The sequence below is a fragment of the Dendrobates tinctorius genome, unplaced genomic scaffold, assembly GCF_039654945.1.
Source record: "Dendrobates tinctorius isolate UK_male_01 unplaced genomic scaffold, ASM3965494v1 ptg000126l, whole genome shotgun sequence".
Classification (NCBI taxonomy): domain Eukaryota; kingdom Metazoa; phylum Chordata; class Amphibia; order Anura; family Dendrobatidae; genus Dendrobates; species Dendrobates tinctorius.
In genome coordinates this window covers 1,725,932-1,741,345 of record NW_027361794.1, presented here as the reverse complement: position 1 = coordinate 1,741,345, position 15,414 = coordinate 1,725,932, and the positions used below count along the sequence as shown (strand labels likewise).

At 44.6% G+C, this 15,414-nt stretch overlaps 1 protein-coding gene across 1 annotated transcript in view; it reads left to right on the top strand.

The window, feature by feature from the left end:
* The window catches only part of LOC141047158 (uncharacterized), a 139,221-nt gene that overhangs the window by 7,421 nt on the left and 116,386 nt on the right, over nucleotides 1-15,414 (top strand). Inside the window, exons 6-7 of the mRNA XM_073542116.1 lie at nucleotides 753-2,246; nucleotides 2,301-2,317. Coding sequence (XP_073398217.1) covers nucleotides 753-2,246; nucleotides 2,301-2,317 — 1,511 coding nt within the window. The remainder of the gene's footprint in view (nucleotides 1-752; nucleotides 2,247-2,300; nucleotides 2,318-15,414) is intronic.

The window sequence follows — 15,414 nt, the reverse complement described above, 5'->3', positions numbered from 1 at the left end:
TCCTCCGGTGCCTGGATCTTCTCCAACTGTTTGAGGAGATTCCTTCTCCACTTCCTCCACTCGGGCAAATCGCTGCAGACGAGCCGCTACTTCTCTATTTCTAGCTGCACTATCAGCTTCTGCATCTGCCAAAGCACGCGCTGAAGCAGCGGCACCATCTTGGGAACCAGCGGCCATCTCTCCTGCAATCCTCTTTTGACTTTTTTCAGCACGTTGCACGCCATGAATGCTCCCACGATGGCCCTACGACCTCCACCAGTCCCCAGGGCCTCTCCACAGTTAATTACCGGTTGTGCTGTGGGGATTTAGCAGCAGTAATTAACTAGGACATGCGGGAGCTCTGCAGGCACATGTCCTCCTCACATGCCGCTAGGCCACGCCCCCCTTTTTAAGAGCCTTTGAGACACTAATGATGTGGAAACCTCTGTTTTTCCATTGATAGACGATGGACCTGAGTAGAAACTTGTTTATTGTGAGATGAGTTGACATTTTTATTGGTATTATTTTCAGCTACATAACATTGGTGTCTTTTTTTTATTCCACATTTGGGAGGCAGAATGAACAAAGAAATGAACACCATGCTCTACTGGTTCATCCTATGATGTTTTCTATTAGAGTATGAACTGTCATTGTCTCAGTGAATGATTCAATATTTTACATAACTTGTCATTTTTACAGTTTAAGTGGAAATATTAAAAAATGAAAAATTCAAGAATATTTTACCCCAAAATAATAGGTTTTATTCTTAGCAGATGACTGTACCAGGAGATCAGAGGAACAGCTGACATCTTCAGTTTTCAAATCAGAAGATTTTGAGATCCCACAGGATACAACTGAAGTGAATGTCATTACTTCAGATATATCAACATCTCTTCACAGCAAAGATCAATCATCTGATTCCTTTAAACAGGTCCTGTCTTCTGATTCATTACCAATTACTGAGGAAAATCAAAGTTGCAAAATAAGCATTAAAAAACTTACTGGTCCTAAAGCAAAGAAGCCACTTTCACGTTCAGAATATGGAAACAGTTTTCCCCTCGAAAAGTCTTTTCTTAAGATTCACACAGCAGAGAATAGATTTTCCTGTTCAGAATGTGGGAAATGTTTTAACCAGAAAACGCAACTTGCTAGACACCAGAGAACCCACACAGGTGATAAGCCTTTTTCATGTTCAGAATGTGGGAAATGTTTTAGCCAAAAATCAGATTTGCTTAGGCACCAGAGAATTCACACAGGGGAGAAGCCTTTTTTATGTTCAGAATGTGGGAAATGTTTTAACTGGAAAACGCATCTTGATAGACACCAGAGAACGCACAAAGAGGAGAAGCCTTTTTCATGTTCAGAATGTGGGAAATGTTTTAGCCAAAAATCAGATTTGCTTAGGCACCAGAGAATTCACACAGGGGAGAAGCCTTTTTCATGTTCAGAATGTGGGAAATGTTTTAATCAGAAAACAAGTTTGCTTATGCACCAGAGAACTCACACAGGGGAGAAGCCTTTTTCATGTTCAGAATGTGGGAAATGTTTTAACTGGAAAACGCATCTTAATAGACACCAGAGAACGCACAAAGAGGAGAAGTCTTTTTCATGTTCAGAATGTGGAAAATGTTTTAACCATAAATCAGATTTGCTTAGGCACCAGAGAATTCACACAGGGGAGAAGCCTTTTTCATGTTCAGAATGTGGGAAATGTTTTAATCAGAAAATAAGTTTGCTTATGCACCAGAGAACTCACACAGGGGAGAAGCCTTTTTCATGTTCAGAATGTGGGAAATGTTTTAATCAGAAAACAAGTTTGCTTATGCACCAGATAATTCACACAGGGGAGAAGCCTTTTTCATGTTCAGAATGTGGGAAATGTTTTAACCATAAATCAGATTTGCTTAGGCACCAGAGAATTCACACAGGGGAGAAGCCTTTTTCATGTTCAGAATGTGGGAAATGTTTTAATCAGAAAACAAGTTTGCTTATGCACCAGATAATTCACACAGGGGAGAAGCCTTTTTCATGTTCAGAATGTGGAAAATGTTTTAACCATAAGTCAGGTTTGCTTAGGCACCAGAGAATTCACACAGAGGAGAAGCCTTTTTCATGTTCAGAATGTGGGAAATGTTTTAACCATAAATCAGATTTGCTTAGGCACCAGAGAATGCACACAGGGGAGAAGCCTTTTTCATGTTCAGAATGTGGGAAATGTTTTGTAGCAAAATCATCTCTTCTTAGTCACATGAGCAGTCACACAGGGTAGAAGCCGTTTTCATATTCAGAATGTTTTAACTGAAAAATGTACCTTCTTAAAGTTGTTGTCAACTACCAGGTAACCTCTTGTCATTCCTCATGTTTGGCCTCATTAATGTAAAATCAGTAATAATCTCCTACCTTGCCAGTGCCATTCCCAGCGCTGTCGGAACTCGCTTTCCCAGGGCTCATGTGACGTTACATTACACAAGCCCTGCGCCCAATCAAGGCCAGCTTCACTGTCCCCGCCTTCGGACATGTTGAATATCAACTGTAAGCCAGGGGTATGACTGCTCTCCAATTTCTTTTTAATGTTTGATTTGTTCAGGGCTCGCATAAGCCCTGGGTGTCGACACCTCTGGAAGGTCATCTGTATGGGAGGTTTGTATAATTGTTTTTATTTTAACAGGATCAAACCTGAGGAATGAAAAGGGGTTGTCCAAGTAGTGGACAACCTCTTTAAACATCAAAAATCCCACTATATATATACAGCTCTGGCAAAAATTAAGAGACCTCTTTCAGATTTTCGGTTTGTCTGATTTTTCTCTTTATAGGTATATTTTTGAGTAAAATGTAAATTGTTCTTTTAGTCTATAAACTTCTGACAACATGTCTCCGAATTTCCAAGCAATAAATTTTGTATTTTTGTTCTGACAAAGAAAAATGGTCAAAATATAAAAAAACAGTGTTTTCAGACCTCAAATAATGCAAATAAAACAAGTTCATAATCATTTAGAAACAATAATACTAATGTTTCTACTCAGGAAGAGTTCTGAAATCAATATTTTGTAGAATAAACATGATTTTAAAAAACAGCTATCTTGCCTCTTGGCATGCTTTCCACCAGTCTGTCACTCTGCTTCTGGCTCAAAAATTTCAGGAGTTCTTCTTTGTTTGATGGCTTGTGACTATCCATCATCCTCTTGACTACATTCCAGAGGTTTTCAATGGGGTTCAGGTCTGGATAATGGGCTGCCCATGACAGGGTTTTGATGTGGTGGTCTCTTAATTTTTTCCAGAGCTGTGTGTGTATGTGTGTTATATTGAATTTCACTCAAGAAATACTTATAAGCAAGAAATGGTTAGAAAAGAAAATGACCAAAAAGAAGTGTAACCCATAAAAATATTTTTATTGTAATCAATAAATATTAAAAACGTTTTTTTACAGTGCATAAATACTACTGGGCATTTGACAAAATGGGGGACCAACATCATGTATCATATAAAGTAGTGTATTCAAGCCGGTATCTAGCAAGTTTTACCCAAAGACCATGTACCAGAAATATTTAGGGATCACAATTCCCACTAATTAAAAACATACATAATTAAAACAAGCACGGTAGCAACACTTACATGGATGTAAAATAAGACAGGTCTCCACCGCCTCAACGCAGGTTTCATATTAAAATTTCTTCAGATGAGCCATTACTAATAAATGACTCATCCCATTTCCTATCGTTGGTCCTACTGAACTGACTATACCTATTGATACAGTTGAAATGTCAAATCAGGAGGAGACGTCCTCCGATGAACATAAAATTGACACTGTAAAATCAATATCAGTTCAGCTCCTTGAGCCGAGGACAGTAAATCATATACAGTTTGTGCTCAAAAGTTAACATACCCCGGCATAATTTTTGCTTTCTTGGCCTTTTTTCAGAGAATATGAGTGATAACACCAAAACTTTTTCTCCACTCATGGTTAGTGGTTGGGTGAAGCCATTTATTGTCAAAGTACTGTGTTTTCTCTTTTTAAATCATAATGATAACCCAAAACATGCAAATTACCTTGATCAAAAGTTCACATACCCCATTTGTTAATACCGTGTATTGCCCCCTCTATCATCAATGACAGCTTGAATTCTTTTGAGGCAGTTGTGGATGAGGTTCTTTATTTTCTCAGATGGTAAAGTTCTTCTCAAAAAGTCTCCAGTTCCTGTAAATGCTTGGCCTTGTGTTTTGGATCGTTGTCATGTTGGAACGTCAAAGTACGTCCCATGCACAGCTTTCGGGCTGATGTTTGCAAATTTGGCTCCAGTATTTGCTGATAACATGCTGCATTCATCTTTCCTTCAATTTTGACCAAGTCTCCTGTGCCTTTGTAGTTCAAATATCCCCAAAACTTCAGCGATCCACCTCCATGCTTTACAGTAGGAATGGTGTTCCTTTCATCATAGACCTTGTTGACCTCTCTCCAAATGTAACATGTATGGTCGTGGCCAAAAAGTTCAATTTTGGTCTCATGACTCCAAATTACCTTGTTCCAGAAGTTTTGAGGCTTGTCTCTGTGCTGTTTTGTTTTGTAGGCGAGATTCTTTTTAGCATTTGTGTAGTAATGGCTTTTTTCTGATGACTCGATTTATTGTGCATCTTTAAACAGCCACAACACTAATCTTTAGAGAGTCCACTATTTCAGCTGATGTTATTTGTGGGTTTTTCTTGGCTTCCTGAACAATTTTCCTGGCAGTTGTGGACAAAATTTTTGTTGGTCTACCTGACAGTGGTTTTGATTTTACAGAGCCCCTGAATTTCAATTTGTTAATATTAATCATTGTTCGAACTCTGCTGACAGGCATTATCATTTTCTTGGATATCTTTTTATATCCCTTTTTTGTTTTATACAGTTGAGCTACCTTTTTCTGTAGATCCTTTATCAATTCTTTTGCTTTTCCCATGACTCACAATCCAGAAACGTCAGTGGCTGGATGAAAGATGCAAGAGTCTGTCTGGATCCCAGAAACTCACTCAGCTTTTATGCACACACACTGATTGCAAGCAAACAGTTGACTGGTGAGGATATTACCTTTAGTGGTCATTCAAACTCATTTGTGTCAAATGTGGTAAAATAGTTAATACTGTTTTATTCTTCGGGTTAGTACGATTACAGTGATACCACATTTATATCTTTTGTATGTTTTGTCGCTTTTATACAATAAAAGCTATTTTATAAAAAAAATAATTATTTTTGCATTGCTTTATTCTGAGAGCTATAACTTATTTATTTTTCCGCTGATGGAGCTGTATGTATGGGGGCTTATTTTTTGCAGGACAAGATGACGTTTTCAGCAGAACCATTCTTATTTACATTCATCTTTTTTATCACGTTTTATTGCACTTTTTCTTCGGTATGATGATAAAGCATTGGGTTTTTTTACGCTGTTCACTGAAGGGATTAACTAGTGGGACAGTTTTTTTAGGTTGTCGTTACCGATGCGGCGATACCAAATATTTGTAATTTTTTGCTTTTTTTACATAAGTTAATGTATTTATTGGATTAATTTTTTTGTTTATTTGGGGATTTTTAAAAATATTATAACACTTTTTAATAACGTTTTTTGCATTGTCCCACTATGGGACATCATTGAATAGTGACAGATCGCTGATCTGATAATCTGCAATGCTTCTGCACTGCAGAGCATCAAAACAGTGTCTGACAGGCAGGGAGGAGGCTCCTCTTCTTAACAGGCACACACAGGTCACCTTCCCCAAAGGACCCCATGGCCATCTTGCAGCCAAGGGTTCCCACCGAAGCCATCAGCATAACATGATCTCATCGCATTGTGCTGATGGAAGGACACAGTGAGCTCACTCCTTGTGCGATGCTCCTGAATGTCGCTGTCACTTTTGACAGCGGCATCAAAAGGGGATAAGTGTCCGCGATCGGTGCTAGCACTGATCATGGGCATTATGGCAGGGAGTCAGCTCTCATATAGAGCTTACACCAGCACCCAATCGCGGAGGCGCTCAGCCAGCGTCGGACTGGAGTACCTTGGGCCCACCAGAGAAATCATTCTTGGGGCTCACTATGTAGCTACATAGAAATAAATAAAAGACCATCAATTGTGCGGTAAAATGTGCTAATATCAGGATATAATATAAAGTAGTACACGTCTTAATTATGTAGCAGGGGTTGGGATAGCCCCCCTTATAGAATATAAAGTAGCCCCCTCATAGGGTACAATATAGCCCCCTCATAGTATATGAAGTAGCCCCCTCATATAGTATAATGTAACCCGGTCACAGAATATAATGCAGCCCCCTCATAGAATATAACGTAGCCCCCTCATAGATTTTAATGCAACCAGCCTGAGTGTAATGCAGCCCCCATAGTGTATAATGTAGCCCCCTCCTTATAGTATAATACAGCCCCCCACAGAATATAATGTAGCCCCCTCAGAGTATAATGCAGCCCCTTCATAAGGTATAATGCAGCCCCTCCATAGAATATAATGCAACTCCCCTCATAGTCTAATGCAGCCCCTCATAGGGTATCATGCTGCCCCCCTCATAGGATAGCCCTGAGACACAGAGCACACAGTCTTAGACAAAGGACTGGTTTCTGCTTATTACCACATTCCTGAGTGAGGGGTGAGAGGTTTAGTGTTACACACAAGCAGCAGAGGGAGGAAGAAGAGAGCTAGGGGGAAACAGGCTCGCAGCTATAGATGTAGCAGATTTAGTGTGTGGAAAATTCTAGAAGGGAACTTTGAATGTAGGCATAATTGTAGTATCATTACACCCCCGTTACGTAAAAGTGTAGATTTGTGACTTCATGCATACTAGGGTTAAACAATCCTCCAACCTTCTAGTCATTTTCTCCCCAGTACAGCTGAACCCTCCCCATTGAGGTGCAGCCCGTCCCTAGCGTAGAACCTGTAGCCAACTGAGAAGTTGGTCAAGTTCTCCATGAACCCAAACCCCTCCTTACTACACCAATTCCTGAGCCACTTACTTTTCTCCCTAATCTCCCATTGCCTCTCTGGTGTGGCATGTGGTACAGGCAGTATTTCAGAGAATACCACCTTGGAGGTCCTTGCTTTAAGCTTGCAGCCTAATTACCTGAAATAATCTTTAAGGACTTTCCACCTACCTCTAACTTTGTCATTTTTGCCAATGTGCACCATAACCACTAGGTCCTCACCAGCCCCTCCCAGTGATCTGTCAACCTGATCAGCGATGTGTCGGACTCAAGCACCAGGTAGGCAGCACATTGTTTGACGATCCCTGTCTTTGTGACAGATTGCCTTATCTGTTCCCCTAATAATTGAGTCCCCCACTACCATCACCTGTCTGGCCTGCCCTGCTCTCCTATTTCCCCCTTTACTGGAGCAGACACTCCTCTGGCTCTCAGAGGACATGCCTTGTTGCAGCAGTGCTACCCCTGTACTGACACTCCCCTCAGCTGCCAACTTAGCAAACTTATTGGGGTGTGCCTGATCAGGACTAGTCTCCCTGGCCCTCTTCCCTCTACCTCCGCCTTCTAACTGTCACTCAGCTAGCTGTCTCACTGTCTTGCTGTTCCTTACTGCCATCCTCCCCCACATCTATCCCATTGAGCATTTGTTCAGTGAACAGCAGACTCCTTTCCATATTGTCTCTGGATCTCAGTGTTGCCAGCTGCACATTTAGATCCAGTACTTGAGCTTCCAAATGCTCAACGTGCTCACATCTCACACATCAGTATGCACCCTCGACCAGCTGATCAAGGGTTTCATACATGTGGCAAGATGTACACTGGATGGCATTGTCATTAGTGGAGCACATTTCATAATGGGGATTGCACCTGACAGAAATGTTAAGTAAAATAAATATAAACTATTAATAAAATATAACAGCAATTCAGTAATACCTCCCTTGGAAACTCCCTGAATCCAAAGTCACTGAATCACAAGTCAGACACTTACCATCATTCGCACTTACGCTTCGGTCACACTCAGCTCGTTCAGACTCGCACAACAGATTTAAAGAGACTTTTTTTCCCTTCACCAGCAATCCACCCTACAGCTTAATGCACTTCCAAAAGTGCATTATAAAATGTTGTAGATAAGCCCCAAAAGGCAGTGGCCGCATCTTATAGTGGCAAAACGAGGTGACACGTTCCCTTTAAATATATTGATGATATGGTTCCATTATAAGGGAAACATGTTTCAATTCTGAGTTAAATACAACAATTCATTCGTTCAGTCATATATTCTTATTTTAGTTCATGGCTATACATTCTTACATATTATTGGTCTAATAAATATATTCTATTAATAAAGTTTAAGTAATAAAGATGGATGTAAATACTTATGTCCCCCCCAAAAATTGAGAAAAGTATTCAAGGTGTGATACCTTTATTGGCTAACCAGAGAAATTATATTTGCATGCAAGCTTTCAGGGCTCAAAAGGCCCCTTCATCAGGCTGGATTAGCCTGATGAAGGGGCCTTTTGAGCCCTGAAAGCTTGCTTGCAAATATAATTTCTCTGGTTAGCCAATAAAGGTATCACACCTTGAATACTTTTCTCAATTTTTTGGGGGGGCATAAGTATTTACATCTATTTTTCTGGCTAACACGGTACCACAATTTTATTTTGTATTGTACATAGTAATAAAGATGGAAATACTTGTTACATAAAAAACACACTGACACCTATGGGTTGAAAAGGTAATTACACCTATGACATAAAAATGTTCTATCACATAAAGAATATGGTTAACAATATATTATCGTTTATAATTTCAAACATGAATTCCATATTAATATTCTGTATACAAAGGGGGCTAAAGGAAAAGAGGAAAGCGCAATAGGGTCTTATCCGGGTGGTGATTCAGAATAAATATGAAAAATCCACTCACCTATTCCAGGAGAGATAAAGGCACATGAACCAACTGTCAGCCTGCTGCACGCCCGAAGGTCCACTCCGTGACCGTCAATGTGAATCCTTATGGATAAAGTATTTTTCTCGAACTTACTGTGCGCTGCTTGACAAAGTTCAATTTAGTACGACATGAGAAATTTTAAGATACGCTTGGGAGAAGCAACCCGCACAAATAAAAAAATTTTTTTATACATATAAAAATAGTCCCCTTCTCCCAAGCGTATCTTCTTCCAGTATAGTGGTTCTGACCCCATACTTGGAGTCCCTTTCCCCTTTTTTTAACGGGTTCGTTATTTCGTTATTTCCAGTATAACCACTTTTTATTCATCATTTTTTTCTCTTTTCTTTTTTCTCCTTTCTTTTTTCCAATATAATGTCTTTCCTGTAACACAAACCAAAAGAAAAAGCATTTAATATTATTGTAAATGTATTAACATACTGTGCGTAGTTCCAACCTGTGAACTTTGACATTTGTTCCCCTATCACATGTGCTTTTGGCGCCAAATTTCAAATAATGTATGTATATAACTGGAGATGGCTGTATTTGTTCACTTCATGTCATCCCCTGAGGAAGAAGTGATAGACACTTTGAAACGCGTTGGGAATTAAACAGTTAAAATTTCTCATGTCGTACTAAATTGAACTGCGTCAAGCAGCGCACAGTAAGTCCGAGAAAAATACTTTATCCATAAGGATTCATATTAATATTCTGATAATAAGTATATAGATGTTACTTATTGCTATGGTACGCTGTGATATTAGGAAAATTACCAGATTTAGTATAGAATAGGGAATGAATGCAACTTTTGAGAATCTCTTGAAATCAGAATGTCGTCCAGGTAGACAACAACACAGGTATGGAGCAGATCCCTGAAAATGTCATTGATGATCTCCTGAAAAACAGCTGGTGCATTGCTTAGGCCAAATGGCATTACCAGGTACTCGTAGTGACCATCATGGGTGTTGAAGGCTGTTTTTCATTCATCTCCTTCCCGGATTCGGATCAAATTGTAGGCACCTCTGAGATCCAGCTTGGTGAAGATTTTGGTCCCTCCAAAGCGGTCGAACAGTTCTGAAATGAGAGGCAAAGGGTACCTGTTTTTTACCGTGATGTGGTTCAGTCCCCGGTAATCAATACAGGGCCGTAAGGATCCATCCTTTTTCTTTGCGAAGAAGAATCCTGCTCCTGCCGGTGATGATGATTTTCGGATAAATCCTCTGGCCAAATTCTCCTGGATGTAGTCCAACATAGCTTGAGTCTCTGCTTGGGAAAGAGGGTAAACTCTCCCACGGGGAGGAGATGTTCCAGGAAGAAGATCTATTGGATAGTGTTAGGCGTTGGGTTCCTGCCACTGCACAGCAGGAATCCAGAGCCTTGCACCTAGCGGTCTCCAATTCTGCGGCCGCAGTGGAGCCTGCTCAGCAGATTCGTCGGTCCCGGCACTCTGCCCAGGCCAACTCCGTGGGTTTGCTTGCTCCTGCCACCTCTGGCACAGCTATGACAATGCATGCTGCTCAGCAGCAAGATTCTCCAGGGACTTAGTCCTCATGTTGGGCCACTGAGCATGCCCGTGGAGTGATCTCCCATTGGAGATCGAGGGTCACGTGCTCAGGTCCTGCTCGTGTTCGGATTGGCCCATCCGAGAAGCCAGGAAGGTCCTGGACGCCCGTGGCTATAAAAGGTTCGCATGGCCGCTCGCCCATGCGCTAGGATAGACTGTATTTACAGGCTATAAGGTGTGAGATGTATGCACGTATGAATGTATCTGGTGATTGACTCATTATGAAACCCCTACCCTTGGTACGCATGTGTTGTGCAGCCTAGTCTGCTGGCGCCCAGGCTTAGGTGTAGGTAGGTCAGGGTTTGAGTCAGACATTGGTCCTCACCAGTGATCCAGCACGCCTCAGTGCACGTGCTCCACACTCCACTGCCAACCTCTTTAGCAGCGCTCGTGGCAGTGACGCCACGCGCTCAGTGGGCCTAGAGGGACTCTAACCCCGTGTCCTTGGGGTAGCGTTCTGTGGCCATACACTGTGCGCTCTTTTAGCCGAGCTCTGTGAGCACAAACAGGCTCCGGCATTTATGTTCAGCGGCAGTGCGGCTCTGTGAAGCAACAGAGTCCGCCCCCATACACATCGGGTGACGATAACCCGCGTGTGTTTCTATAGTATACCGCCATATAACATCCGCCATTACTGAGCAGCAGGTTACCACCCCTGCACGGTGGACCCCGGGCTGCGAACGCACCTTATTACCATCTTTATTATTTGGTGCGTTCCGCCAGCCCTAACATTATCCTAGCGCCAGGGTCTGGCTAGTAATGGCGGATGAACAGCGACTGCTGCAGTACATCCGGCAGCTGCAGGGCAGGTTGGCGACTCTCGAGCGTTCAGCCTCTGCTGTGGATATTACTGTGGTCGCTGTTCAGGCAGCCACAGAGGCTGTCTCCCGTGTGACCACAGCCATCCCTGCCCCGACTTTGTCCCGCCTCCCGCTGCCCGAGAAGTTCTCGGGTGATAGTGCTTCTTGTAGGAGTTTCGAAAGCCAGTGCTCTATACAGCTGGAGCTGCTGGCCGCACGATTCCCCTCTGAGCGGGCTAAAGTGGGATTTATTATTTCCCTCTTGTCGGGCAGGGCTTTGGAGTGGGCCACACCGCTGTGGGAGCGTGGTAATCATGTGGTGCAGAGTGTCTCTCGGTTCTTGGACACTCTGAAGCAGGTCTTCCTGGGACCACGAGTCACCCATGACACCGCGCTCTGGCTGCTGGCATTGTCACAGGGCTCGTCCATGGTCAGCCACTTTGCCATCCAGTTCCGGATGCTGGCCTCAGAGTTAGTGGCCAGATAAGGTCCTCATTCCGGCATTCTGGAGAGGTTTGGCTGGCCATGTGAAGGACGCTCTGGCCACCAGGGAGATTCCCGCTACACTGGAGGAGCTTATCACTGTCTCCACCCATGTTGATCTTCGTTTCGCCGAGCGAAGGTTGGAGCGAGACCAGTGTAGGCAGAGGTTTAGGTTGGCACCTAGTTTTGCTAAACCTCTGGAATCTTCCGATCGGGTGTCCGAGCATCAGGGGGCTTCCCGTGAGGGATCCAGGCCCCGGTCCGCTCGAGCTCCTGTGAGCTGTCATGTTTGCTGGCAGTCCGGTCACCTTGCCAACCGGTGCCCACAGCAGCTGGGAGTATGCTCGCGCCTAGTGGCCGTAGGAGGCGGCGCACTAGAATCAGCGGCGTTTTCCTCCAAGCTGTCCTTTATGGGGACACTTGAGTTTGATTCTTCCACTCTGGTGGTGGAGGTTTGCATGGATTCCGGGGCAGAGGGCAATTTTTTGTCATCAGCCTTCGTTCAACGGCATGCTATACCCCTGGTTATGATGTCTACACCAGTCACCGTCAGAGTGGTGAACGGCGCCACTCTACCCTCACAGATAACCCACCAGACCGCCCCCTTGTTACTCTCAGTGGCTCCATCTCATCAGGAGACGATATCCCTCCTCGTCATGCCCGAGGGTATTGACCAGGTGCTTCTAGGGGTACCCTGGTTGCGGTACCATTCCCCCCATATAGAGTGGTCCTCAGGGAGGATTATTGGGTGGAGTAAATCATGTGAGGGTAGATGTCTGAAGGAGTGCGTTCAGGTTGCCTCCACCGAGGTTCCCGCAGATCTCTCCTCGCTCCCCAAACACTATCGACAGTATGCGGACGTGTTCTCCAAAAAGGCGGCTGAGACCCTTCCACCGCATGGCCCCTATGACTGACCTATTGACCTCTTGCCTGGTGCTGAGCCTCCCCGTGGTCGAGTCTATCCCCTATCTCTCTCGGAGACAGAGGCCATGTCTCAATACATCAGGGAGAATCTGGCAAGAGGAATTATTAGGAAGTCAGTGTCACCAGCGGGGGCGAGATTCTTCTTCGTCCAGAAGAAGAGTGGGGAACTACGTCCTTGCATGGATTACAGGGGTCTTAACGCCATCACCGTTAAGAATAAGTATCCTCTGCCCCTGATATCAGAGCTGTTTGATAGGCTACGGGGAGCGAGGGTGTTTTCCAAACTTGATCTGCGGGGGGGCTTACAACCTGATTCGCTTCCGTGATGGGGACGAAGGGAAGATGGCATTTAACACCAGGGATGGGCACTATGAATACCTAGTGATGCCTTTCGGCCTCTGTAATGCCCCGGCCGTCTTCCAAGACTTTGGGAACGGCATCTTCCGGGATATGCTTACCACCTCGGTTGTAGTCTATCTGGATGATATTCTGATTTTCTCTCCAGGTATTGACTCCCACCAGAGAGATGTTTGCAAAGTTTTTGATCGCCTGCGGGCAAACTCCCTCTATGCCAAGTTGGAGAAGTGTGTGTTTGAGCAGGAGTCTTTGCCTTTCCTGGGCTATATCATCTCAGCCCGGGGATTGGCCATGGATCCTGCCAAGCTACAGGCGATGATGGATTGGCAGGAACCTCATTCTCTCAAAGCGGTGCAGCGCTTTATGGGGTTCATAAATTATCGCCAATTCATCCCCCACTTCTCGACTTTGGTAGCATCCTTGGTAGCCCTCACAAAGAAGGGTGCAAATCCCAAGTTGTGGTCGGAAGCGGTCTCCAAGGCCTTCTCCTCCATTAAGTCCCATTTCGCTAGCGCTCCCATTCTACATTGCTCCGGTCCTGTCTTCCATGTCCTTGATCCGTCCTGCTGTCTGAGGTTCGGTTCCGCAGTGCTACTCCGGTCCGGTCCTCCATAACCTTGCTCCGTCCTCCTGTCCGTGGTCTTACTCCAGTCCATTCTGAGCAGCCCCTCTCGGTACCGGCTATCGTGGTACCTGAACCCCTGGGCCTGCTCCTAACAATCCCTGTATAGGGGTCGGCTCCACCTGGCGGCTCGCCCGGGGACCCTCAGTGCCACTATCCAGAGGGTCCAGTCCTGGAGACTTTTTCCCACCTGTCCAGTCCGCTAACACTAAGTATACAGCTGTGAGCTGATATTAATAGCGTGGAAAGCTCCATGGATATTACCCCCTTCCCATGTTATAAACATCAGCCCCCAGCCATTGGCTTTCCTTCTGCTAATTAAGAAAATTCTGCTCACGCCATTTTTTTCAGAAAAACAATTATTTAATAATTAAACACATGTACAGTAAGCTGCACACACACTGTACTAATTGCATGTGTCACTGACATCTGTACATCTATCTATTCTATGTACTGCATATCTACTGTGTGTAATCCATCTATTCTATCCTGTCAGCTCCTGCTGTGATTTTACTGTACACGGCAGATGAATTTCTGGCTTTTTATCTATGTTTTTAATCTGTATATATATATATATATATATATATATATATATATATTGTGGAAGGGCTAAGGGTCGTGTAATCGATGGGTGATATGTGTCTCATAAATGGCTTGTCTCCATAATATAAGGCATAACAGATATTACTAGATGTGTATTTCCTGAAGGAAGTACAGATAGTGCTTTGAAATGGAGCCTGGGCTGCCCCTTTAAGAGAGACTTGCCTGCTGCCCCTGCAAGACTTTCAACTCAGGATCCGTTTTAACTGTGGGTGCCTCTCAGGGGCCACTTTGGCCTTTACGGCCCCTCAGGGTCTGATTTGGTGGGTGGGGCCCCTCAGGATCCGATTCGGTGGCCTGGGCTCCTCAGGGCTTGAATTGGTGGGCGGGGCCCCTCAGGGTCCAATTTGATGGGCGGGGCCCCTCAGGGTCCAATTTGGTGAGCGGGGCCCCTCAGAGTCCGATTTGGTGGGCGGGGCCCCTCAGGGTCCGATTTGGTGGGTGGGGCCCCTCAGGGTTCGATTTTGTGGGTGGGGCCCCTCAGGGTCCGATTTTGTGGCCGGGGCCCCTCAGGGTCCAATTTTCTGGCCGGGGCCCCTCAGGGTCCGATTTTGTGGCCGGGGCCCCTCAGGGTCCAATTTTGTGGGTGGGGCCCCTTAGGGTCTGATTTTGTGGGCGGAGCCCCTCTGGGTCCGATTTGGTGGGCGGGGCCACTCTGGGTCCGATTTGGAGGCCAGGGTGGCTCAGCCTCCTTTTTGTAGGCCAGGGTCGATCAGCCTCCGATTTGTAGCCTGGGGTCACTCAGCTTTCGATTTGGCGCGCAGGCCCTTTAAGACTCATTTTTGGTGCGCCGGCCCTTTAAGAATCACTTTGGCGCGTCAGCCCTTTAAGAGCTAGTTTGGTTCACTGGGCTTCTAAATCCACTTTGGCGCACATTCTCTCTCAGGGCATGCGTCATGTGATGAAGCTAGATTTGCATTTGTGCTGTGGGTTTCGCTTTAAGAACTGATATTATCTGCCAGAAACTCTGTCCTGGAGAGGTCATGTGACGTTCGTAGGCGTTGGCATAGTAACTGGGTCTGCCTGCGCATGTCAATGAGCTTAACTGCCATTTGAATCGCCTCAGGGCATGTTTTACCTTCCATTGAAAAGCATTGAGACAGTGCTGTTGTGAGTTCATTTTTCCCTTCACCATTGAGGTCTGATGAACTCCCTCCTCTGGTGAAGGAAGGTAGTGAGACTGATT